The sequence below is a fragment of the Myiozetetes cayanensis genome, unplaced genomic scaffold, assembly GCF_022539395.1.
Source record: "Myiozetetes cayanensis isolate MyiCay16 unplaced genomic scaffold, myiCay2020 scf28, whole genome shotgun sequence".
Lineage (NCBI taxonomy): Eukaryota > Metazoa > Chordata > Aves > Passeriformes > Tyrannidae > Myiozetetes > Myiozetetes cayanensis.
In genome coordinates this window covers 7,004,712-7,028,573 of record NW_026087499.1, presented here as the reverse complement: position 1 = coordinate 7,028,573, position 23,862 = coordinate 7,004,712, and the positions used below count along the sequence as shown (strand labels likewise).

The following is a 23,862-nucleotide window of genomic DNA, read 5'->3' as shown; positions in this document are numbered from 1 at the left end:
GAAAAAAACCTGTAAAGAGCCTTTTCCCCTTTTAAAGCAGTGTTAAAATAGAAATTCGGTGCTGCCTCTTGCTTGAGAGGTACAATCTCAGCACAGTGGAGTATTTTAAAGGCTGAACTCAGGAGCAGGGAGTTGGTTGTGATATTGAGCATCAAGGTGTGAGAAGGGAAAGTAAAAATGCACACGGGGCAGAGGCTTCCACAGCCCTGAAATCCTTATTTTAGCCTCCCCCAGGGGCTGGTGAACCACGTGGAGCTGCTGCCAGCTTGGGAATTATTTTCAGCTTCTCCCCACACACGTTCCCTGCCCTGTGTTTGTGTGTTTAAAGCAGTTTCTCTGTTCTTTGCCAGTTTATTTCCCAGCAGCAGGCGGTGGCTGATGTCACCCCTTGAGATTATTGGGGGGCCTGTTCACGAGGGGTTGGGTTTGTCCCCCCCCCTTCCAAAATGCTGGAGAGAAGAACTTGAATTTAGTGAGGATTTGAGGTGCTTTAGCAGAAAGGTGGAGGCAGAGGGAGTGGGATGAAGATGAGGGAATTGCTGCACGCTTCACTTTTAGTGATTAAATAATTCATTAATAAAGAGGGCACAAAAGGAGGGTGAACAGGTGAGGCAGCAATAAAGGCAGGTCACAAATTGAGCAGAAAAATGAGGCTGTGAAGGGGCAACTTGGTGGCAGGAGATTCATTGCTGGGAAACACAAGGGGGGGTGGGAAGGGAAATGCTATTTATTATCTAGGAAATGAGGAGTTGGGTGCTGCAGGGCGGGTGAAGGGCTCAACTTTTCACTCCATTCCTGGCATGGCTTTATTTTCTCTCCTCTCCCAAAGCATCACTGAACTTCCTCCTCCAGGAGGAGGAGAGTGTGGGAAAGGCACCGACGTGAGAAGCGACTGGATGGATGGGAGGGTTGTAACGAGGGTGAGACCGGGAGGAGAGTTTCTCATGTTTATTATTACATCTGCATTTTGGCCCTTTTTTGTTGTGTTTTATTTTGGTCTGGTGTGTTTTTATATCCCCATTGGATTGTTAGTGAGTATTCTGGGGCAGAGGTTTCCCTTCTGTGCCTCCAAATATATTGGGGACAGAGCCCAGGGGCTTTGGGAAGGTGCCACAGTGCTCATTACACCAAGAAGTTCGGGAAGAAAAGCAGGTTTTTTGAATACAAGAGCTCACAAAATCAAATCATGGAAATGCTTAGAAGCCTCAAATGGCTTCCCTGAGAAAAGAAATGGAAAAGTTAAGTGCTTTAATGGCCAAGAAGGTTTGTAAGAAGCCTATGAAATATTTAGCATAAGAAAAAGATAAACCTGCGTATCATTTTTCTAATATGCTGTGGAGAGGAACATAAAAATTCAATCAAGCAGCAAAATTTCAAGACTGACAGGGTTATTTTAGTACGTGGCACATCTCTCCCAACCCCCCTTCCAGCCTCGGAGCTGGAATTCCAGCCGGATTTTTGCGAAGGCTGCCGGTGCAATGGGGAACGAGAGTCCTGCGGGGTTATGTCACACACAAGTATTTTTAGTGCAGCTCTGAGCCCTTGTGCCTCGGGGAAGGAATGAACCACTGAAGCAGGATGACGTGTCCCCACTGGGCAGATTTAATAACATCATTCCCTGTGTTTGGGCCTCTCCTCGAAGCGTCCAGCGCTCCGTGCCGGCACGAGCCGGTTGGATCGGCTCCCTCTGGGATCCAGCGTGCAAATTCCCCCTCTCCGGCAATCATCGTTCAGAAAAGGCGTTCTCGGGGCTGGATCTTCATCCCCCGAAGTTGGAGGTTGAGGCCGAGCCTGGGAATGGTGTTTGCTGATTCGTAGAGAAGCCCAGAGTGGGTTGAGTTGGAGGGGACCTCAAAGATCATCTCATTCCAAGTTCTGCCGTAGGACATGAACGTCCACACCTACCCAGGCCATTCCTGAGCAGCTGACCAAAAAACTCACCACGATTTTCACACATGAGGTCTTTTCAGAATACAGGTCCTTTAGGGAAAGATGCCTGAGAGCACAATCATAAGCACAATAATATTTCTTTTCTGTCTGTCAGAGCTCTGGGATGGATTTTGAGGCTCCATCAGCCCTGTGCCTCCTCTCTGTATTTCTCCACTCTTCCCACCCAGCTCCCGAGCTGGTCCGACATCGTGTTACACTTCATTAAATCTCCACCATTGTCATGGCTTGTAACAGGATCTCACTGACATTTTACCCATATCCTGCTCCCCTGCCTGTCTCCTCTCAAGGCTTTGGAGGAGAATATTTGTAGAAAGACTCTGAATTCCTGTGGAAAAGCAGGCTGTGGTGCAGGAGTCGGGCACAGGAGGGAGGTTGTAGCCGAGCAGAAGCTCTGCCGTTTTGCATTGTAAATCAAATCCCAGTTTCCTCGGTCACTTTTCCCCTCGGTTGGACTCACGTGTGGTTCCCTCCGTGCCCTTCCCAGCAGTGACTCCAGCAGCAGCTCCAGCGACGAGTCCCCGGCGCGGTCGGTGCAGTCCACGGCCGTCCCCGCGCCCGCCTCCCAGCTGCTGCCGTCGCTGGAGAAGGATGAGCCCCGCAAAAGTTTTGGGATCAAGGTTCAAAATCTTCCAGTGCGCTCAACAGGTACATGCACTCTGGGACAAGGGGAGAAAAGGGCTGGCTGAACAACCCACAGTGAGTTGAGTGACCTGTCGTGACACGGCAGCCACGTGGTGCCTGCGAGGACGGGATTCTCCTCCCGCTGCTGCTGCCTCGGTTCTTGTGTGACAGTGGGAAAATTGCTTAATTAGTGACCATCTGTGAGGAGTCCTGCTGGTCCCAGCTCCGAGTCTTGGGCACTTGGGCATTCCCAGCTCCTGGAGCCGGTGCTTTCAAACAGCAGTGGGGGTTCCCCGGGGGAAAAAAAATGAAGCATCTCCATTTTTTCATTTAAAACTTGGATTGTTTATTCTCACCTTGTTTTAATTTCTTTTTTAATGCAAAAACTTCAAGGGTTTTTGTTGAAGTTTGGGTGCTTTTAAACACCCCTGAACATATTTATAAAGGCAGTGGATATTGCCTGGAAAATAATGCTGGAAACCTGTGCTGAGAACAGGAGAGATCCCACAGGAAAAACCAACCTGGGATCAGTTGTGAAACAGTTGTAAGAGGATTCATGGATGCAAAAGCACTGGCTGAATTAAAATACCCTGTTAACCGTGGGAGCAGCACACCTCACTGGTGATATTCTTCCTGTGGGTTTTATTCCTGTCCTGTTCCTTAGAAGGACACGAGGTCGTTATCCCACAGATCCCAGACTGTGTAGGCCTGAGTCAGATTCTGCAAAATCTGATGGCTCTGCCTGGTTGTATTTCTGAATTGACTGAGCTGAATGCTGTGTGACTCCAGTCTCCATTCCAGATGCCTGATCCCAGCTTTGGAAACCTGCTGGACTCAGTATCCCTATGGGATTACTGATGAAGTATCACTGTTTATTTATAACCTCTTCACCTACATCTGGGTGTCTCTTAGGAGCAGTAACCATCCACCACCAGCTTCAATGGTGTAAAACCTTGTGTGTGTACTGGGTTTAAAAATCCAGGCAAAGCAAAAGGTTAGGCAGAAACTTGGGACATTGGCAAAATTAACCCCCCAAATTAAAAGAGGGTGAGCACCAAGGTAAACAGGGTGAGGTCGCATTTCAGAAGGACAGTCGTAGTCTTCATGTCTGTTATGGTACTATTAAGCTGGTAAAGATTGGAGTACTAATGTCTCTTTGCTGGTTTAGATACAAGCCTTAAAGATGGACTTTTCCACGAATTCAAGAAGTACGGGAAGGTGACATCGGTGCAGATCCACGGCGCGTCCGAGGAGCGGTATGGCCTGGTGTTCTTCCGACAGCAGGAGGACCAGGAGAAAGCACTAAATGCCTCCAAAGGAAAGCTTTTCTTTGGCATGCAGATTGAAGTCACGGCCTGGATAGGACCAGGTAAGTCCATGCCCTTCTCCCATGGGATGTGGGACCGCTCTGGGCACGTTCTGCTGTGAGGAGGCAGCGTAGGAGTGGGAGACGCGTCTTAGAGAAAGCGGGAAATACACCAGAATAAATCCAGAGCGAGAGTTCTGATTGCTAAATTCAGATGCTCTTAGGGAGAGAGTTCCAGTCCTGAACCTCAGAGGAGGAAACCTGCCATGCTCCCAGACACTGGGATCTGCTGGAAGGAGCAATCTCCCCACCATGTCCTGGGGGAGCAGAAGCCAGTGGGTGGTGTAAGCACAGCACTGAGTCCTCCCAGCCTCGTTGTGTCTGCCTTTAATGGAAACAGCCAACGATGGCAGCACAGCCCATGTGACTGAGCAGGCAGAGCTGCAGCCCTGAGCACGTGGTGAAGTTCTCAGTCTGCACTTCAATGGCTTCTTTAAAAATTGATTCATGAAAACAAACTCCTGCCACGTGCTGTTCCCCACACTGAAACCTTACTGGAAATCATGCAATAAAACATGTTAAAAGAGTAAATTTCCAGAGGAACAGTTGGAGGATGAAGCTCTCTTTCAGGGGGAATATAGAGATTTGAAATCACAGAAGTCAGAAGTGAAATCCTGGGTATTTTTGTCCAAGGCAGTGGTTACTCTCATTCAGATCAGAAAGGAGATTTGAGCAAACGAGATGAACCGAACCCACATGAAAAGCACCTCCGGGCATTACAAATGTCTTGCTCTCTTCTATTACAGAAACAGAAAGCGAGAATGAGTTTCGTCCTTTGGATGAAAGGATAGATGAGTTTCACCCAAAAGCGACGAGAACTCTGTTCATTGGCAACCTGGAGAAAACAACCACCTACCACGACCTTCGCAACATCTTCCAGCGCTTCGGGGGAATAGTGGTACGTGGATTGTGCCTGGGTGGGGTGGCACTGCCCCTCGTCCTGCACAGACCCATGAGGTGCTAAGAAAGGTGGTAATCATGGTGTCAAAGATTATTCAGTCTTCCTGTAACAATCTGAGTCATTCTTTCTGCTGGCACGTACCTGAAGGCTTTTCTTTGCATTTGGAGTTCAGCACATGTTCACTGAGGGGTAACGACACAGGCTGGGTCGAGCAGCACCGGGCAAGGCACTGCTCCATCCTGCTCATTCCACCCTCCACACTCCCCAAGGCAGCCTTCACATCCTGCCCTCATGAAATTTGGAGTGGCAGGACAAGGGAATGGCTTCCCACTGCCGGAGGGCAGGGATAGATGGGATCCTGGCTGTGAGGGTGGGCAGGCCCTGGCTCAGGGTGCCCAGAGAAGCTGTGGCTGCCCCTGGATCCCTGGAAGTGTCCAAGGCCAGGTTGGACAGGGTCTTGGAGCAACCTGGGCTAGTGGGAGGTGTCCCTGCCCATGGCAGGGAGTGGAATGAGCTGGGCTTTAAAGGTCCCTTCCCACCCAAACCATGCTGAGGTTCCTTCTGTGATTCCTATTGAATTTGGGCCTCAGCAGTGATAGTCCACGTTCTCCCTGGAAGCTGTGGCTGCTTGTGAATGAGCTGTGCCTTGTTCACTCTGCTCTGAAGGGTTGTTGTAACCACTGAGGGATCAGTCACACACACTAGGATCCCCAGTCCTGCTCCCCCCTCCACAAAAGAAGGGGAGTTGTGCTTCCATAAACAATGTGGACAGATATAAACCCCTCCTGCTATGATGTCTGGCAGCCCTTGTGCATCCAGCCTGCACTGTATCCTTGACATCAGTGCTGATTTATGAATTCCTGCCGTGTCTGTGTCTTAAACCCTTTGCCAGTGTAACAGCAACAGAGCTCTCCTGATAAAGATGCTTATCAGTGGTAGTGTAAATTGGCTTTTGTGTGCCATGCTGCTGCCCTGTCAGCATTATTAATGGCTCAGAATTGGGCAACAGCACTGCCTTGGAGCTTCCAGGAAAGCTTGGAAGCTCAGGTGCAGAAGGGACCAGCTTTATAACCTTTTGGAGGGGTAATGAACACAATAATGGTATTTTATTTGCCTGTCAGAAGGAATTGCTTGCCCAGGGTAAGTGGTCAGGTATAATTTGCCGTGGCTGCAGTTGTGCTACTTCAGACACTTGGAAGTGTAGCTTCCTATTAGTATTCCACTTAAATCATTAGGCTGGGGCTGTAGGAATTTAATAGTTTTGTAAATCTCCCTGTTTAGTTCTGTTTTCCCAGATAAAGAGCTCTTGGGTGAGACCATATCAAACTGCTACCTTGTCCCTAAATTTATTAGCCATGAAATTAGGCTGTCCTGGATGCTGGAACATTTGTGCTCAGATCTGTGTGCAGCTCACAAACGCAGCTCCTGCTATTCCAGCAAATAAAGCCAAACCCTCCACCTCCTTTTTTCACCTCAGAATGAATCATGATACCATGAATTTGTTCAGAGGCTTTGAGTACATTTCCAGTGCTAGTGCTGAGCTTGTTTATTAACCAAATGTCAGCTTCAAGCTTGCTGGGTTTTTTTAAAATCAAGGAGAATCAGCTTTTACTGGGCTTTGGGAGCCTCTGGCTGCACTGGTGGATGGGCCCAGGGTGGATTGGGATCACACAGCAGCATGGATGGAAGTTGAGGATCTTCTTTGCCTTTGCCACGAACCAGTGTGGTTCAAAGGATGAGTCCAGCATCACTTTGTGTTTCTAGGAACAGGCTGGATCATGTTTATTTGGAAAAGCCCTGCTTGGCTCAGAGATGAGGATTGGAGCAGGTTGTTTTCTCTTGAGCCTTTGCGAGCGAAAATTAATCTGTATTTCTTTGATCCTGAATTGCCTCTTCTTGATACAGAATTAACAGCCTAAAGCTGCTGTTTGTTCATCAGGTCAGGTTTAGTTCTGCGGGCTTGGATTTTAAATCTGCCTGATGAAGAGCTTTCCCTGCCTCAGTAAGGATTTAGTTTTGAGATGCAGCAGAACAGTGAAGTTCTAACTGTCTACTATTGTTTAAATCCTCTGTCTGAAGAAAGTATTAATTAAAGAGCTTTTCATGCCACGTGTCTCTCCGAAAAAAAAAGCCCTCTGGGATGGGATTGCCGGTGCTGACTGGGGGTTGCTGTGTTTTGTGTTTGTCCCCAGGACATCGACATTAAGAAGGTGAACGGGGTCCCTCAGTACGCCTTCCTGCAGTACTGTGACATTGCCAGTGTGTGCAAAGCCATTAAGAAGATGGATGGGGAGTACCTTGGAAATAACCGGCTCAAGGTAAAGAAATCCTCCCGTGGACTGTGCCCTTGTTCCTCCCCTTCACGGCCGCGCTCTGTGGCACGAGGGGCAGTGGAAGTGGCGTGGTCTTTAATGTGACATCAGAGCAGAGCGTGACTCTTCCAGCCACCCCCTAATGGGGCTCAATCAGCGTCGTGCTCAGCACGAAGCCCTGGGATGGAGCACGCGGGGACTGCCGCTCCCTGAGAACCCGCCCCGCTCCCCACGACACACACAGGCTGTGGGGCCCCAGAGCTGTCAACCTGTCACTTCCCAGACGTTCAAACCCTACCAGACATTCAAACCCTACAAGAACCAAATGTTGTCAAACACTGCGTTTGTTTAAACATGCAGAATTATTTTCATTAATTGCTCTTCGATTTTTGTCTCGCACCTGCGCGAGACGCTAATTTTAGAAAATCCACACAAACAACAGCTTTCCCCAAATAGCTCCTTAATTAGGGCAGGCTCTGCTCGGGGAGTTTAACCCTTGTACTGATGGAAGTTTTGCCCTCTTGTGTCCAGCTGGGTTTTGGGAAGAGCATGCCTACGAACTGCGTGTGGCTGGACGGGCTCTCCACCACCGTCACGGATCAGTACCTGACCCGACACTTCTGCCGGTACGGGCCCGTGGTGAAGGTACGTGCCAGGCTCTGCCGTGTGCTCTGCACTTGTTACTGTCTGCCTTTCTTCCCATCCTGTCCTTTCAGCCCCCACTGTCCAGGGCTTTCTAGCTAAGGAAGCAAAATTCCCTCTGGGGTGGAATTTGGCTGCCGTGGAGCAGTCGCTTCTGGGGTTTGAGAGCAGCCAGGAATAAGTACTTTGAGCCGAGATACAGAGTATTGGAAACCATTCGTTGCTCTTGTGCAGTACGGTCTCTCCCCAGCAAAATTCCTTAAATGTTAGTTGGAACAGCAGTCTAATTATGTAGTTGCTCATATTTGCTGATTACATAATTAGACATAACTATATTTTTTTTCATCAGACCAAAAAAATGAGTTTTTAAAAGCAGTTCAACAGACCGGAAAAATTGCTTTTTAAAAGCAATTCATCAGACCAAAGAGAATGACTTTTTAAAAACCAGTCAGGACAGTCATGTTGGAAAGAGCACATGAAAGAAGAGAGAAAGTCAGCAATGGTGCAACACATGCCCCGCTGGGGACAGTGCAAGTGATTTATCACGTGCTTAAACTTGAGCCTGGGAGTTGTCCCGTGTATTTTTATTGGACATGGATGTGCTTAAAATTAAGCAGCGTGTGTGAATCTTCTCAAGATCAAGGTCTTGCCTCCCCAAAGGGTTTTTGTGGGTTTGTGTTGCAGCTTTGACTTTCTTTATTGTAGCTGTTGTCGCTTGAATCATAAATTTATGCTGCCAAAGGAAGGGAATATTTGGAAATTGGGTGTTTAGGAAGTGGCAAGTGGTACTGCAGACCGATGAAAAAACTTTAATCCCACTTTGGGATTAAATGTTCCCTTTACCTTTTTTCCCCCCTAAAACACATGGAGAATTTTTCCAAAAAAATCTGAAAACACCCAAAGAGAAACTACAAAACTCAGTCACTAAAGAAAAAGCGTTAAAAGTAAAACACAGAAAAACAAAATAAAGGCATAATATACCTCAAGCCACAATATCCACAATTCAAAGCAGTCCCGTGTCCTTCGATTGTCTCTTCATTCCAATACGCCTCATCAGAAAAGCCTGGAAATTCACCTTGCTAAAAATTATTTCTTTCCTGGTATCCTCATGACTTAGGATTTTGTTGGGACTGACATTAAGTCCTGTGGATGAGGCTCTTATTTGGTTTTTGTTTTGTTTTTTTGTTTTTTACAGGTGGTGTTTGACCGCTTAAAAGGCATGGCCCTGGTTCTCTACAATGAGATTGAATATGCACAAGCAGCTGTAAAAGAGACCAAGGGGAGGAAAATCGGTGGGAATAAAATTAAGGTGTGCAGAATGACCTCCAAAGCAAAGCAAAAGAGGCAAAAAAAAAAAAAAAAAGAAATTGCATTTAGGCCTCCCCCCCCGTAAACACTGACATTGCAAACTCAGGGAATTCTTAGCGGGACACACGTCCCAGATACCAAAAGCTTAAATTGTATTTTATACTCAGCTTATCGAGATGTCAGGGAACCTTGAAGTGTCACTTAGAGAGCCTTTTCCAGTATTCTGCCGTTTGTTTCGCTGAACTTGTCTCTCTGAGCTCCTGAGTGTTGGTGTCTGTGTCCCTGCCTCGTTTACCCCAATCCAAGGCAACCTCTTCTGGCTGTTTTTGTGTTGAGAAAGGGGAATCTGAGGGGGTGAGTTCCTCCAGGATAACACAGCTCCATGCTGATCTCCAGGCTCTGGGCCTGGCTGTGGTTGTGGGGTACAGCAACCCAAACATGCAGTCATGGCGTGGTTTGGGTTGGAAGGGACCTCGAAGGTCATCTGGTCCTTCCTTGCAACAGATTTTTAAAAACAACTGAAAACACCACTTGAAAAAAATAGTCAGAAAATACTTTTTTCCTGGAGCAACAGTTGACATTTACAAGGATATCTTGGATTTGGGTGAACATGGTGATACCTGTTCCGACTGTCCCATCAGTGCCACTAACTGGGCATGGGAGGTGTCAGCCAACCCTCTTAGTTACCTTCCTCCTCCTCCTTTCTCCTCTGCTAAAGAGTGCCACTGATGTCACACATGAACTCAGTTATTAAATCCACACCTCACCCAGGGTTGGGAGTTGGATATCCTGGAGTTCCTGAGCCTGGGGGTTGGATATCAGTCACCTTTAGATGCAGGAAAACATGTGATCAGTTAAAAGTTTCCTCCCTTGTGTGGGTCTTGCTGCTTAAAAGACTCTGGAATAAGCAACACCCTCAACGTGTCTGGGCTGCACTGCTGGGGTTACACACAGGACTGGGCTGGTTTGAAAAATAACAGGAGCTGGAATGTTAAAAACATTGCAGTATGGGACATACACATAGCTAAATCCATTCTAATCCTTCATTTTTTGCATTGCCTATCCCATATGCTTCTTAATATTGTCATCCTTGGTTATAAGCCACCAATTCTTGGAGTGGCTGGAACAGGGAGCTGCAGTTCAGGAGACTTGCTCCGTTGCCTGCTCTATAACCCTGGAAAAACACTGTGGAGCCTGGAATAGATTCGTAATCCCGACCTGCTGTAGCAGTACCTGGAGATAAAAGGGACTTTGGAACTGTCCTGGCATTAAAAACATCAATACCACGATAATAACGTGTATTTTTCCTGCTGCTTTGCTGAGCAGAAGCCACAACAACAGAGGGAGGAGGTGGTTACCCAGCTCCACTGAGCTGAGAGAAATCTTTATTCCTGGGGATGTGCAGGGCCAGAACTGAAGAAGTCTTTGACTTTTTTATTAAACATTACCCCCATTTTCAGTTCTGCTCCCCCCCTCAGCCTGCTGCAGGCAGGGAAGTGTTGGCAGAACGGGATGTTCCTGTGGCTGAACGTGGTTTCCCCTTTATTTTTCAGGTGGACTTTGCAAATCGGGAGAGCCAGTTGGCATTTTATCATTCCATGGAGAAAACGGGTCAAGATATCAGAGACTTCTATGAGATGCTGGCAGAAAGGAGGCATGTATCAATATCTATATTAATTTTTTTTATTTTTCCAGCATCGTCTTACACAATTTTCTTACAGTCATCATCATCAAACATCTTTTTTCTTCTTCAGGCCATGATTCTTAAACAAGCACTCGGTTTTGTTCCTTTAACCTTATTTTTTTAAGTTTTCCAAACAGCAGTTCAGCATTTTTAGATGTTTTTTTACCTTTTCACTGTTTTTTTTAAAAGAAATTTAAGTCAGGCCTAAACTGGGCAGATTAAGGCAGGCAGGATCTCACACATCCGAGTGTAACTGGTTACTGGAATTCCCCCTGAGCTGGAGGTTTCAGCTGTCTGTGTGATCCATATTTTAGTATCCGGTTTCTGTGGTGGGTCACCAGGACACAGCTGGGAGTCGTTCATCACGTCTGAGGAATGCAGAGAGCAGCTTATCTGCACCAGAGCAACGTGTGTGTTGGTGGGTGTAAATATAGTCTGATAAACTCCTGCTGCTCAGCCCTTGAGCACAGAGGAAAATCTGATCCTCCACCTCCCCCTTTTCAGCAGATTAATTTGTTAACTTGAGAAAAAGAAGAAAATAGGAGCGATGCTGTATTTCTGGTTGGTTTTTTGACCTGAAAGGTGTGTCCTGTGTTGCTGCCCCTTGGCAGCAGCTGGAACCAGAGTGCACATCCTACTCATCTTACCCCTGCACAGAAACACTCCACATTTTGGGCTTTTCTCCTCCACTGACTAAAAAGCCACCCATGTTTGTTGCCTTCGTTGTCAGGGCTCTGCTTTGGCCAGGAGTGAGCCCAGTGTGACGCTGGTTGTACCTGAGAGCTGGATAAATCCACTTTTATTTGCAGCAAAATAGATTGGTGTGACAGAGTGCAAAATGACCAGATTTAAGAGCGAGAGAGGGTTGGAAATTTGGGATTTGCATAATAGAAATGCAAGTGTGCCTTCCCCAGGCCTTGCCAGATGTACCAGCAGTGAGCATGTCCTTGGAACAATATGGAATTCGGACAAGGGAAGTGTGTTGTTGGGTGGTTTTTAGCAGACAGGAGTCAGGTGGGCTCACAATCCCGAGCAGAACGGATTTCTGGTGCTTGGGTGCACATTGGTCTGTTTTTTCCTTTTCTGTGGCTCTGCTCACACGGTCACTGCGAGATCCTTGGGAATACAGTCACGCAGCAATGGAGTGAGCTCTGCAGTGACTCCTGTAATTCTGCAGCTTCTGCTGCCCCTCCAAGCTCCTCCCAACAGTGATGCCGAGATCTGCACAAACCTCCTCTCAGGGTTGTGGTTAAATAGGACCCAAACAGAGAAAAAAGCATGAAAAACCAAAGGAAATCCCTGAGTAATGTTTTTAGCTTCACAGCTGCCTTTCACAACATCCCACTTCTCCTGCAGGGTGAGGTTTTTTGTCTTCCATGTTTTGTTTCTTTTTCTATTTTGTACGTTTCGTAAAAGGTGGAAGCTGCCAGCTTTTAACATAAAACATAAACTGTGAAGCCAAATATGTGGGATCACAGAATCATGGCATAATTAAGGTTGCAAAAGACCTCCAAGTTAATTGAGTCCAAGCTGTGCCCAATGCCCACCTTGTCCCCCAGCCCAGAGCGCTGAGTGCCACGGCCAGGCCTTCCTTGGGCACCTCTGGAGGGGGGGACTCCAAACCTCCCTGGGCAGCCCCTGCCAATGTTTAATCACCCTTTCCATGAAGAAATTCCTCCTGATGTCCAACCTGAATCTCCCCTGGCACAGCTTGAGGCCGTTTCCTCTTGTCCTGTCACTCATTGCCTGAGAGCAGAGCCCGACCCACTCTGTGCAAACCACTCTGTAATGGTGGGGGTTTGGAGCTCCAGCTTTGTGCCACCTCCCTGCCATGTTTAGTGTTATAAATGACTTATTTTTGCCCTTTGAAGGTATTGAGATAACGACATTAATTGCTTGACTTACTTTGCTGAATGAATTCACCTGATCTCGTAAACAACCTGATATTTGTTGACTTGGGTTTACTGTAAATAGGCTATGCCAGTAAGTCACATGCAACCCAAGAGCTAATTTTGGAATTAAGGGATCACTTACAGGGCTTAGGGTTTTTAAAGAAATCTTACTGCCACTTTACTGCTTAGTAACAGAGAGATTCCACCCTTGAATTTTGATTTGCCCCATGTTTTCAGAGGTAGATCTCAGGTTCTGAAGACAGGGTGTCTTCACCCTGCCAGACCATGCATGGCTTAGTTTTACCATTATTTCATGCAAGGTTTGAATTTGACAAAAATAAAGGAGTGAGGGTGGTGAAACAATACTTGGGAGAGCTGTTACGAAATGACCAATAAACTGCATTTGCTGTTTGGTAAGTTAACAAGGTGTTAAGTCCACTGTGCAGGGGAGGGTGGACAAGGAGAAAGCAGTTGGTGAGGAAGGGAAAGCTAGAAAAAATAGAAAAGGAGGAAACCAAGTCATTGCTAAATCTCTGTGTGCAGCTGCCTTGATGCACCTAGGAGAAAAGATCCTAAAATGATTCCCTCACATGTGGCCGTGACACTTGAGGACATGATTGGATGGTGAACGTGGTGGCAGTGCTGGTGGGTTGACAGTTGGACTCGATGACCTTAAAACTCTTTTCTAACCTTAATGATTCCATGATCTTTAAGGTCCCTTCCAACCCAAACCGCTCTCTCACCTGGGAAGGGTGGTGGTAACACAGGACATTGGTTGAGGAGGAGAACTGGAACCCGTTTATTTTTGTGTTTAGCAGGGACGAACGAAGAGGATCCTACGAGTACGCCCCTGATCGTACTTACTATGAGACTGTTCGAACCCCGGGGACGTATCCCGAAGATCCTCGGCGAGAATACCCAGCCCGGGGCAGGGAATTCTACGCCGAGTGGGATCCCTACCAGGGAGACTACTATGACCCACGATACTACGACGACCCGCGCGAGTACAGGGATTACCGGGGCGATCCCTACGAGCAGGACATCAGGGAGTACAGTTACAGGCAACGGGAGAGAGAGAGGGAGAGGGAACGGTTCGAATCCGATCGGGACAGAGACCACGAGCGGAGACCGATCGAGCGGAGCCAGAGCCCAACGCACTCGCGGCGCCCACAGAGCCCCGGAGCGTCCCCCTCGCAGTCGGAGCGGTTGCAGAGCGACTCGGAGAGGAGGATTTACAGCAGGTCGTCGGATCGCAGCGGCAGCTGCAGCTCCCTGTCCCCTCCACGCTACGACAAGCTCGACAAGGCCCCCCGCGTGGAACGGTACACAAAAAACGAGAAGGCGGAGAAGGAGCGCGTGTTCGAGCAGGAGAGGGTGGACAAGGAGAAGCGCTTGGTGAGGAAGGAAAAACCAGAGAAAATTGAGAAGGAGAAAATGGATAAGCAAAAACGAAAAGCGAAAATCCATTCACCCAGCTCGCAGTCCTCGGAAACGGATCAGGAGAATGAGAGAGAACCCAGCCCGGAAAAACTGAAGGGCAACAGCAAACAAAGCAAAGAGAGGGGTGACAAAGAAGGGACAGCGAAAAACCGCCTGGAACTGATGCCCTGCGTTGTGCTGACCCGCGTGAAGGAAAAGGAAGGAAAGGTTATCGATCAGCCCACGCTGGAGAAACTGAGAGCAAAGCTTGATAATGACACTCTGAAATCCCCGCTGCTTGAACAGAAAACCCAGACATCCCAGGCTGAGCAAGCCAAGTTGGAGCAGTCTAAACTGGAACCCGTCAGAACCAAGGTACAGAAAGAGAAAGCCCTCGCCAGCCACATCGAAGTGGTGGATAAGGAGGGGAAAATGAAACCCAAAAAGCACTTGAAGACAGAACAAACCTCTGAGGGGGCCAACGCGGTTGATTTAGACAAGCTGGAGGCTCGTAAAAGGCGTTTTGCCGATGCGAATCCAAAGCCTGACAGGCAAAAACTGGATGTAAAGCGGAGCAGCCAGGATGAGGAGGATGCACGCGTGGTCTTGAAAAAGCAGCTTGATGCAACAGCGTCGTCCAGAGAAGCGCCGATGTTAAGGGAAGGAGAGTTGGAGAGGAAACCCCTGAGGAAGGAGATGCTTAAAAGGGAATCTAAAAAGCTCAAACTGGAAAGACTTATTCCTGTTACTAGTCCCAAAGAAATTCAGGACACTCTTAATGTCGGTGGGATTGGCATGCGTCCCACCCTGGATCTGCAGGCGAGGCTGATGGAGACACCCGATGAATCCGTGGAAGTTCAGGAACTCTCTACTAAGAAACTGAACCCGGTGAAACCCCAGCATAAACAGGTCCAGCTACTGGATGAGCAGGGAACGGAGAGAGAGGACACAAGGAAGAATTATTCTGGTCTTCCCGAAGAAACACCAGACCATAAACTTGGCCAAGAGAAACCTCAATCAGCTGACACAGAGGAGAAAATTGGCATTGACATCGACCACACGCAGAGCTACCGGAAACAAATGGAGCAAAGTCGCAGGTTGAAACAGCAGCTGGAAATGGAGATCGCAAAGTCGGAGAAGTTCGGCAGCCCAAAGAAAGATGTGGATGAATATGAAAGGCGGAGCCTGGTCCACGAGGTAGGAAAACCTCCACAGGACGTCACCGATGACTCTCCACCAAGTAAAAAGAAAAAGACTGACCAGTTTGACTTTGAAATTAGCACTAAAAGAGAAAGGAACTACAGAAGTTCTCGTCAGGTGAGTGAGGACTCGGAAAGGATGTCCTGTTCCCCGAGCATCAGACACTTCCCGTTCCATGAGGATGACGACACACTCGATTCTCCAAGGCTAATGCCATTAAAGGAAACCAAAGAGTCACCTAAAATAGAAGAAAAGGGTCTTTCATACTCAAACATGACTGTGAGGGAAGACTCGCTGAAATTCAATCCTTATGATTCCAGCAGAAGGGAGCAGATGGCAGAAATGGCTAAAATAAAACTCTCCGTGCTGAGTTCTGAGGAAGACTCAAGCAGGTGGGAAACCCAGGTGAAGCAGGAGCCTGGGAGAGTCGACATCAGCTTTCCAAGCAGCATCGTCAAAAGAGACAGCATCCGGAAACGGTCTGTCCGGGACCTGGAGCCTGGGGAGGTGCCTTCGGATTCGGATGACGACGGCGAAAACAAACCCCATTCCCCGAAAACCTCGTCCTTGTTAGAGAGTTCCAGGTTGTCTTTTTTATTAAGGGACAGAGAGGAGAAGTTACGTGAAAGAGAGGAAAGACTGTCCAGTTCCTTAGAAAGAAACAAATTCTACTCTTTTGCGTTGGACAAGACAATCACACCCGACACAAAGGCCTTGCTCGAAAGAGCTAAATCCCTCTCTTCATCCCGAGAGGAAAACTGGTCCTTTCTTGACTGGGATTCAAGGTTTGCTAGTTTTAGAAACAATAAAGACAAAGAGAAGGTTGACTCGGCTCCGAGACCTATTCCATCTTGGTACATGAAAAAGAAAAAAATCAGAACAGATTCCGAAGGCGGAAAACTGGATGATAAGAAAGAAGATCATAAAGAGGAGGAACAAGAGCGGCAGGAACTGTTCGCGTCTCGGTTTTTGCACAGTTCAATCTTTGAGCAGGACTCCAAGCGCCTGCAGCATTTAGAGAGGAAAGATGACGATCTGGACTTCATCTCGGGCAGGTTGTACGGGAGACAGTCCTCCTCCGACGGGACGAACAGCGCGGTTGATTTGGTGCAGGAGCCTGTGGTTCTCTTCCACAGCAGGTTTGTTGAGCTGACGCGGATGCAGCAGAAAGAAAAGGAGAAGGATCAGAAACCAAAAGAAGTGGAAAAACAGGAAGATAAAGAAAACCGTCCAAAAACCCCAGAAACGGTTCCTGATAGTAAAGAACCAGAACACAAAACTTCCTCAGTCGGTCCCTCATCGGTCACTGTGCTGCCACAGGAACCAGCTCCCATCGCTCCTGAGAAGGTAGCGAGCGAAAAGGTCCTGATGGAACCAGCTGCTGTCAAAGAAGAGAAACCTTCTGAACCTGCTGCTGCAATAGAGGAACAAAAACCTTTTCCTGAACTCGCTGCTCCTGTCAAAATGGAACCTCCTGAGCAAACGGAACCTCCACTGGTTGTAGAAGCGAGTAAAGACGTCGTTGCTACGACCCTGGCGCCGGAGGAAGATTCTGTGGCAACAGAGCATCCTTCCTACTTGGACACCAAACCTCCTACTCCTGGGGCTTCATTTTCTGATGCAGACATCAGCGTAGATCCAGAACCTGAGACTGCCCAACTGCTTCCTCCTCCACCCAAGCTAGTTCAGAAGTCAGATGAGGCTGCAGAACCTAAAGAGGAAAATCCTCCACCTTCTGCCAACGCTGATGCTGGCATGACTCAAAAAGTGGAGGCAGCTGCTGAGGTCCTGCCACCCGTTTCCGACAATGATATGGAAGTAGAACCTCCAGTGGTTGTAAAAGATAAGAAATCCTACAAGAGTAAACGCTCCAAGACTCCCGTGCAGTCGGCTGCAGCCAGTGTCACGGAAAAGCCCGCCACGAGAAAGAGCGAAAGAATTGACCGGGAAAAGCTGAAAAGGTCAAGCTCTCCTCGTGGGGAGACCCAGAAACTTTCCGAGTTGAAAGTAGAGGCAGAGAAGGTTTCGAGGAATGCTGCTAAATCCCCGAGTTCTGCTGCAGAGCCAGAAAATGTGGAGCCGAGCCTGCCGATAGGCCGGACCAGGCGCAGAAATGTGAGGTCAGTCTATGCTACCACAGGGGACAATGAAGGCCCATCTCCGGTGAAGGACTCCATGGAGGTCACTAGATCCACCAGGAAGAGAGGGGAAAAGGAACCACAGGAAACAGTAACAACTGTTCCCACGACCCCGAGGAGGGGAAGACCTCCCAAAACCCGCCGTAAGCCGGAGGAGGACATCTCTCCAATAAAGACTGAACCGGTACAGCAAGAGGTGGAGGAGGCTGAGACTAAAGATGCCATGGAAGCTCCTAAGCCTGCAGAGGGTTGGAGGTCTCCTAGATCCCAGAAGCTCACCCACAGTCACTCATCAGCTGCTACCAGCCAACAGGGGAAGAAAGGGAAGAACGAACCGAAAGCCGATACTGCGGCTGAGTCCGAAGATGCTGCTGAGAGAAGCAGTCAGGAATTGAGCGTCGGAGACAACGGCAATAAAGCTAAAGCTGCTGAGAAAGAGCCGGCAGTGAGCGAGCAGAAACGGGATCGGAAAGAACTGGATGTGGAGAAAAACCAGCTCGAAATCCCCACGGTTGAGATCATTGAGAAGAAGCCAGTGCCGGAAAAGGTTACGAAATCCAAAAGGGGAAGGTACAAAAATACCAAAACCGTTGTTGATAAAGCATCTGTGTGTCTCAAAAACGTGGAAATACGCCTCAACGTGGACGAAGTCAAGGGCGCCTTGCGACCCACCGAGGAGGAGGCAGAGCCAGTGGCAGTGTCACCACCCAAGATGAAGAGCCCCCCAAAAGAGGATGTCTTGCCACCCCACTTTGCTAAGAACGAGGTAGAAGATTCGTTCCCAGAAGTGGAGAAGGAGGTGACGCGGGAGCCCAGGCAGTCCCCCGAGGCTGCCCAGCTGGCAAAGCAGATCGAGCTCGAGCAGGCGGTGGAGAACATTGCAAAACTCACCGAAACTCCTCCGACGATTGCTGCCTACAAAGAGCCGACAGCAGATGTACCTGAAGTCCGTCAGGAGGAGGAGGCAGATAAACCTGCTCATCAGGCAAGTGAAACGGAGCTGGCAGCGGCCATCGGCTCCATCATCAATGACATTTCTGGGGAGACTGAAAGCTTCCCTGCACCCCCGACGTATCCCGCTGAATCGGAAGCCGAAATCCCCACAGAGCCCTTGGTGTTACCGTCACCTCAGGAGGAGATGGAGCCTGAGACGGATCAGGCAGTGAACAATATCTTGGAAACCGAGGCTACCGTCGAGCCTGCGGTGCAGCCGGTGCCTGGCTCTGTCCCGCTGGAGACAGAGAGCAAGGAGTCCGAAGTCAGCTTCAGTGAATCCTCCAACTCTGCTCAGGAGGCCGAGACCTTGCAGGAGACTGAAGTTGCTCGGAAGGAGAAGGGCCGTCAGAAAACCTCGCGGCAGAGACGCAAGAAGAGCACGAGCAGGAAGGGCGACGCCACCGAAGTCAACGCCTTCGAACCAGAGAGGGTGCAGAGCAAGTCACCTCCTGCCAACGAGGTAAAGGCAAAACCTGAGGAAACCTCAAAGGAGGAGAAACAAAAACCCACAGCATCCATGGAGCCAAGTGCTTCTGACACCACCAAGGCTGTGGCCGCTGATGTTGTGGCTGCGCATGAGGCTGTGGCTGAGAGCGGCTCCTCCCCAAAAGCTCCTGCTCCGTCTCCTCTGGACCTGGGCACCCCACCGGTTCCCCTCGATGAGGGGAGTCAGAGCGCGTTCAAGATCCGGTCGCCCCTGGAGAACACTCCTATCACACCGCCGAGCGCCCCGAACGCAGCCCTTCCCACCGTCCCCGCCGCAGTGGCCAAGCTGCCCACCCCGGTGCCCTCCGCCATCGTCCCCCTTCACTCCGGTGCTGCCAAAGTGCCAGAGTGGATGGTCAGGCACGAGGAACCCCGTGCCCGTTCCACACCCCCGCCCGCTCTCCCGCCGGACACAAAAGCGTCGGATATCGACACGAACTCCAGCACTTTGAGGAAGATACTCATGGAGCCCAAATACGTCTCGGCAACGAGCATAACCTCCACGCACGTGACGACGACACACGCCGAGCCGGTGAGCGCGCCCTGCCTGGAGGAGGCACCTCTCCACCCCGCCGTGGAGGCCATCAAGCCGGTTTCAGAGGAGAAGCCGGCAGTTCCCATCACCAACGCCTTGGACCCACCGGTGGCCGAAGCACCGGTGTTCAGTGAGAAGGAGAAGATCAGCACCGTGATTGCTCCCAAAGCCACTTCTGTCATCAGCAGGATGCCCCACAGCGTGGATCTGGAGGAGGCTCCCAGGATCACCTTGGTGAAACAAGCTCCTCAAACCCAGACCTGCCTTGTCAACGCTCCCTCGCCGAAATTCAAGCAGAGGTCGAGCACAAATGATAACAGCAGGTTCCATCCGGGGTCAATGTCTATTATCGAGGAGAGGCCTGTGGAGACCGGGTCCAGCCCAGGGCTGCGGGTGAACACCTCGGAAGGCGTGGTGCTCCTGAGTTACTCGGGGCAGAAGACGGAAGGCCCACAGCGAATCAGCGCCAAGATCAGCCAGATTCCCCCAGCCAGCGCCGTGGACATCGAGTTCCAGCAGTCTGTGTCCAAGTCTCAGATTAAACAGGAGCCCATCACGCCGTCTCAGCCGGCACCGAAAGGCTCCCAGACCTCAGCGGGCTACGGGACTGTTTCCACCCATTCTTCGCTGGTACTCGGCACGCAGCCCTACAACACATCACCTGTCATCTCCTCCGTGAAACAGGAGCGTTCCACGCTGGACAAGCCGGACTCGTCCCACCTGGCCGTCCAGACTCCGGCCTCTCAGCCCGGCAAGGTCCTGACGCAGACGGTCAACACTCCACCTGTACTGGTCCATAACCAGATGGTCGTCAACAAAAAACTGTCCGACCCAGCTGCTCTGAAAGTGGAGACCAAGACTCTGCAACCCTCCAACTTGAGTCCCGGAGTGAGTCCTCACCACTCCTCCCTCTCTGGGAAGATGCATTCGGAAGCAAACCACGTCGGCTCGGGGCCCAGCACCCCGACTGACCGGGCCATCTCCCACCTGGGGGTCACCAAGCAGGAGCCACACTCGCCGCGCACCAGCGGGCACTCGCCGTCGCCGTTCCCCCGGGCCTGCCATCCCGGCAGTACCTCGTCTCCAGCTCTGTCCAGCAGTACCCCGGTCATGCTGGCGCCGGGAATTCCCGTCCCTCAGTACATCTCCAGCATGCATCCCGAGCAGTCTGTTATCATGCCCCCTCACAGCGTAACGCAGACTGTGTCCCTGGGCCACCTGTCCCAAGGGGAGGTGAGGATGAACACCCCTCCTCTCTCCGGCATCCCGTACGGGATCCGCCCCGAAGCGCTCCACTCGCCCCGCGCTGCTCTGCAGCCCCAGATGGACATCAAACCTCAGAGATCCAGCACGCCCCAGCCAGCCCCCATCCGGGACATCGTCATGCCCCCGCTGTCCTCCCAGCACCCCCCCGAGGAGGAGCTGCACTTCCACCACTCGGCCGTGTGCCGGGGCCCGGCGCCGGTGCAGTCGGACGTGCTGGTGATGCAGCCGGATTACCGCATGCACCCCACCAGCATCCGGCTGGACCAGTACAACGTGCCCCGGGACGTCAGGATGATCATGCACCCACACATGGCCGCCGTGGGCGAGCACCACTCAGAAACGCGGCAGTCCCGGACACCCGAAGGGGCCGGGAAAACTCCCCCCGTCAGTAAGACCCCGCAGCCTGGGAAAGAGACTCCCAAATCCTCCGAAGGCAAGGTGGCCCACTCTCCTCACAGCGAGCCCCGGCTCCTGAGCGTGCCCTCGGGCAGCCAGCTGCCCGGGCTGCCCCTGACGCAGCCCGTGGTGGTCCCACACGGGGTGCAGATCATGCATCCCACCGGCAGCTCCTTCCACGATTACCGCTCTGTCTACGGCGACATGAGGAACTACCACACGGCGGCACAGCTCGGGCACCCGCAGTTCCCCGGCGCCTCGCCCATCGGGCTGCCCTCCCGCAGCATGACCCCCTCTCAGGTGAGAAGTAAAACCCTTTCTCCTTCTCCCTGGAGTCTGGAGCTCGATTCTGCTCGGAATCTGGAGCATTCTGAGCTAACTGTGGCTGTGACACAGCTCTGTGTGATCGAAGAGCTGAGCTGAACTCTCTGTGGTTGGTCTTTAGGCCCTGCTTAAGTTCATAGTACAAGAGGAGCTGGGGTTTTTGGGAAGTGGGGTTCAAACGCTGCTCAGCATCAGGGGAAGCTGAGACAACCCATTTCCTTAACTGCTCTGGGTCTCAGAGCAGGAGGTGGGAAACTACCTGCGAGTTTCTGGGAGTAGAGATGTCGGGAGGAGCATTGTCAGCACTGAGGTGCTGTGTAGGTCAGGCACCCTCAGATGGATGGGGAGGCTAAGAGTGGACTTGGAGCAGAATTCAGGGGGTGGAATTTCAGCTCAGGTGGACTTGGAAGTGAGGAACTGGCCCAGGTATCACCACAACAGGGCTGTGGCGTGGAGACACATCTCCACCTGGAACGTGATGATGTCCTGGCAGCCTTATTGTTACATTAATGAGATCTGATACACCCACAGCCTAAAATCTTTCCTTTGTCCCCCCTCCTGCCTCCCAGGGTCTGCCGGAGGGCGAGCACTCGCACCCCAGCCAGCCAGTCCGCAGCAAGACCCCTCAGATCCCACAGGATCCCAAGGGCCCCCCGGCCGCGGGGCCGGAGCAGAGCCACCACCCCCCTGTGAACAGACACGCGGCGCAGATGGACCCTCACGTCCACCTCCAGAGGGCCCAGGGGGACACGGGCCAGACCTCCTACCCCTCCCCTGTCGCCGTCTCCATGAAACAGGAGCTTCCGTCGCCGCACCAGCCCCAGGCGGTTCCCAAGCAGTCCATGTTTATCCCCACGACGTCGGGGCCGCCCCTGAGCCGCGCGGAGCCCCAGGCCGGGCTCAAACAGGAGCCGTCGCCTCACCCCGTGTCGCAGAGACCCGTGGACATGGTCCAGCTCCTCACAGTGAGTGTCCATCTGTCCCCTCCTCCTGACCCAGCCACCTCAGGCTGCTCATCCAGGGCGGAATCACTGGGTTCTGTCTCACCTGGGGCACCAAACCTGACTGTCTTGCATCAAATGCTTCATCTGTCTGGTGGTTGGGCTGTTCCGTCCCTGCTGGTTTTTACCCCTGTCACTGTTCCCAGTCAGTTTTATACTCGGCTGTTTCCTGGAAAGGTTTTCCTCATGGGCAGGGAAGAGTGATGGTGTATTTAATCATCTCACTGAGAAAGGAAAAAAACATTCTTCCAAGCCTAGGAAATGAGGAAGAGGAGGGAGACAGGAGCAGGCACTGATGAGGAACCAAGAGTTGTGTCCAGCACCAAATATCTCCCATATAACCTCGAGCTACTCTTCTGTTATTTCTCAACTTTTCCATTTGTAAAAGAGAAAAGAGCATTTGGCAACAGCCTCATGCTGGGTGGGAGGCTGAGGGATTGTGATGACAGGATCCACCCAGGCAGCTTGGCCAGCTGGAAGGAAAGGGACTGAATTCCTGGTTTAGCAGGATTTAGACCAAGCCTGACGTGTGAGAGGAACAATCAGGTGTTACGTAAAGCTCCGATGGAAGCACCGGAGGCAGCTGAGCAGCTCAGGGGGGATTTCGGATCCCCCTCTCCTTCCTTTGCGTGTAACACTCCTTCTCCCTCTCTCTTCCCAGAAATACCCCATTGTCTGGCAGGGCCTCTTGGCCCTCAAGAACGACACGGCCGCTGTCCAGCTCCACTTTGTCTCCGGGAACAACGTCCTGGCTCACCGGTCGCTGCCGGCGCCGGAGGGGGGGCCCCCGCTGCGGATCGCACAGCGCATGCGGCTCGAGGCCTCCCAGCTCGAGGGGGTCGCACGGAGAATGATGGTGAGGGCAGGGCTGGGGCAGGGCCGTGTGCTTGGGAAGGGCTGATAGCCGTGTGCTGACAACTGCGGGGGTCTCACCGGCTGCAGGACCGAAACCCACAAAATCCGCGTTGTTTTCTGCACCCAGAGGGGGGTTGGCACTGAACAGGCTCCCCAGGGCCCTGTCACAGCCCCAAGGCTGCCAGAGCTCCAGGAGGGTTTGACAACTCTGAGGGACAGGGGGGGATTGTTGGGGTGTCCTGGGCAGTGCCAGGAGTTGGATCCATGATCCTTGGGGTCCCTTCCAGCTCAGGACATTCTGTGATTCTCTTTTGGGATTCTGGTAATAGCACTGGAATTCTTTCATCCCAGAGTGGGTGTAACATGGATTGCAAGTGATGAGCAATAGCTCTTACCCTACATTCATGGAAAAGGGAATGGTAGAGTTGGGAAACCTCCGAAGTCACCCATTCCTCAGCCCTGGGACAAATTCCTGCTGGCTCCAGTGTGTCTGAGAAGGGTGGAACGTGGAGTTAGGGTGGCCATGGAAATCCATTTTTCAGTCCTTTCACCATCTCCTGGTGTGTTAAA

General features: G+C 51.0%; 1 protein-coding gene across 5 annotated transcripts in view; it reads left to right on the top strand.

The window, feature by feature from the left end:
• SPEN (spen family transcriptional repressor) overlaps positions 1-23,862 on the top strand; it is a 65,624-nt gene that overhangs the window by 39,050 nt on the left and 2,712 nt on the right. The window contains exons 4-13 of one of the 5 annotated variants that reach the window (XM_050322710.1): positions 2,438-2,595; positions 3,740-3,940; positions 4,684-4,835; positions 7,031-7,156; positions 7,682-7,795; positions 8,988-9,101; positions 10,654-10,754; positions 13,492-21,412; positions 22,006-22,401; positions 23,099-23,293. In XM_050322710.1, coding sequence (XP_050178667.1) covers positions 2,438-2,595; positions 3,740-3,940; positions 4,684-4,835; positions 7,031-7,156; positions 7,682-7,795; positions 8,988-9,101; positions 10,654-10,754; positions 13,492-21,412; positions 22,006-22,401; positions 23,099-23,293 — 9,478 coding nt within the window. Of the gene's footprint in view, positions 1-2,434; positions 2,596-3,739; positions 3,941-4,683; positions 4,836-7,030; positions 7,157-7,681; positions 7,796-8,987; positions 9,102-10,653; positions 10,755-13,491; positions 21,413-22,005; positions 22,402-23,098; positions 23,294-23,862 lie in introns of all 5 variants that reach the window. The other 4 variants (XM_050322709.1, XM_050322708.1, XM_050322712.1 and 1 more) reach the window with 4 other exon arrangements.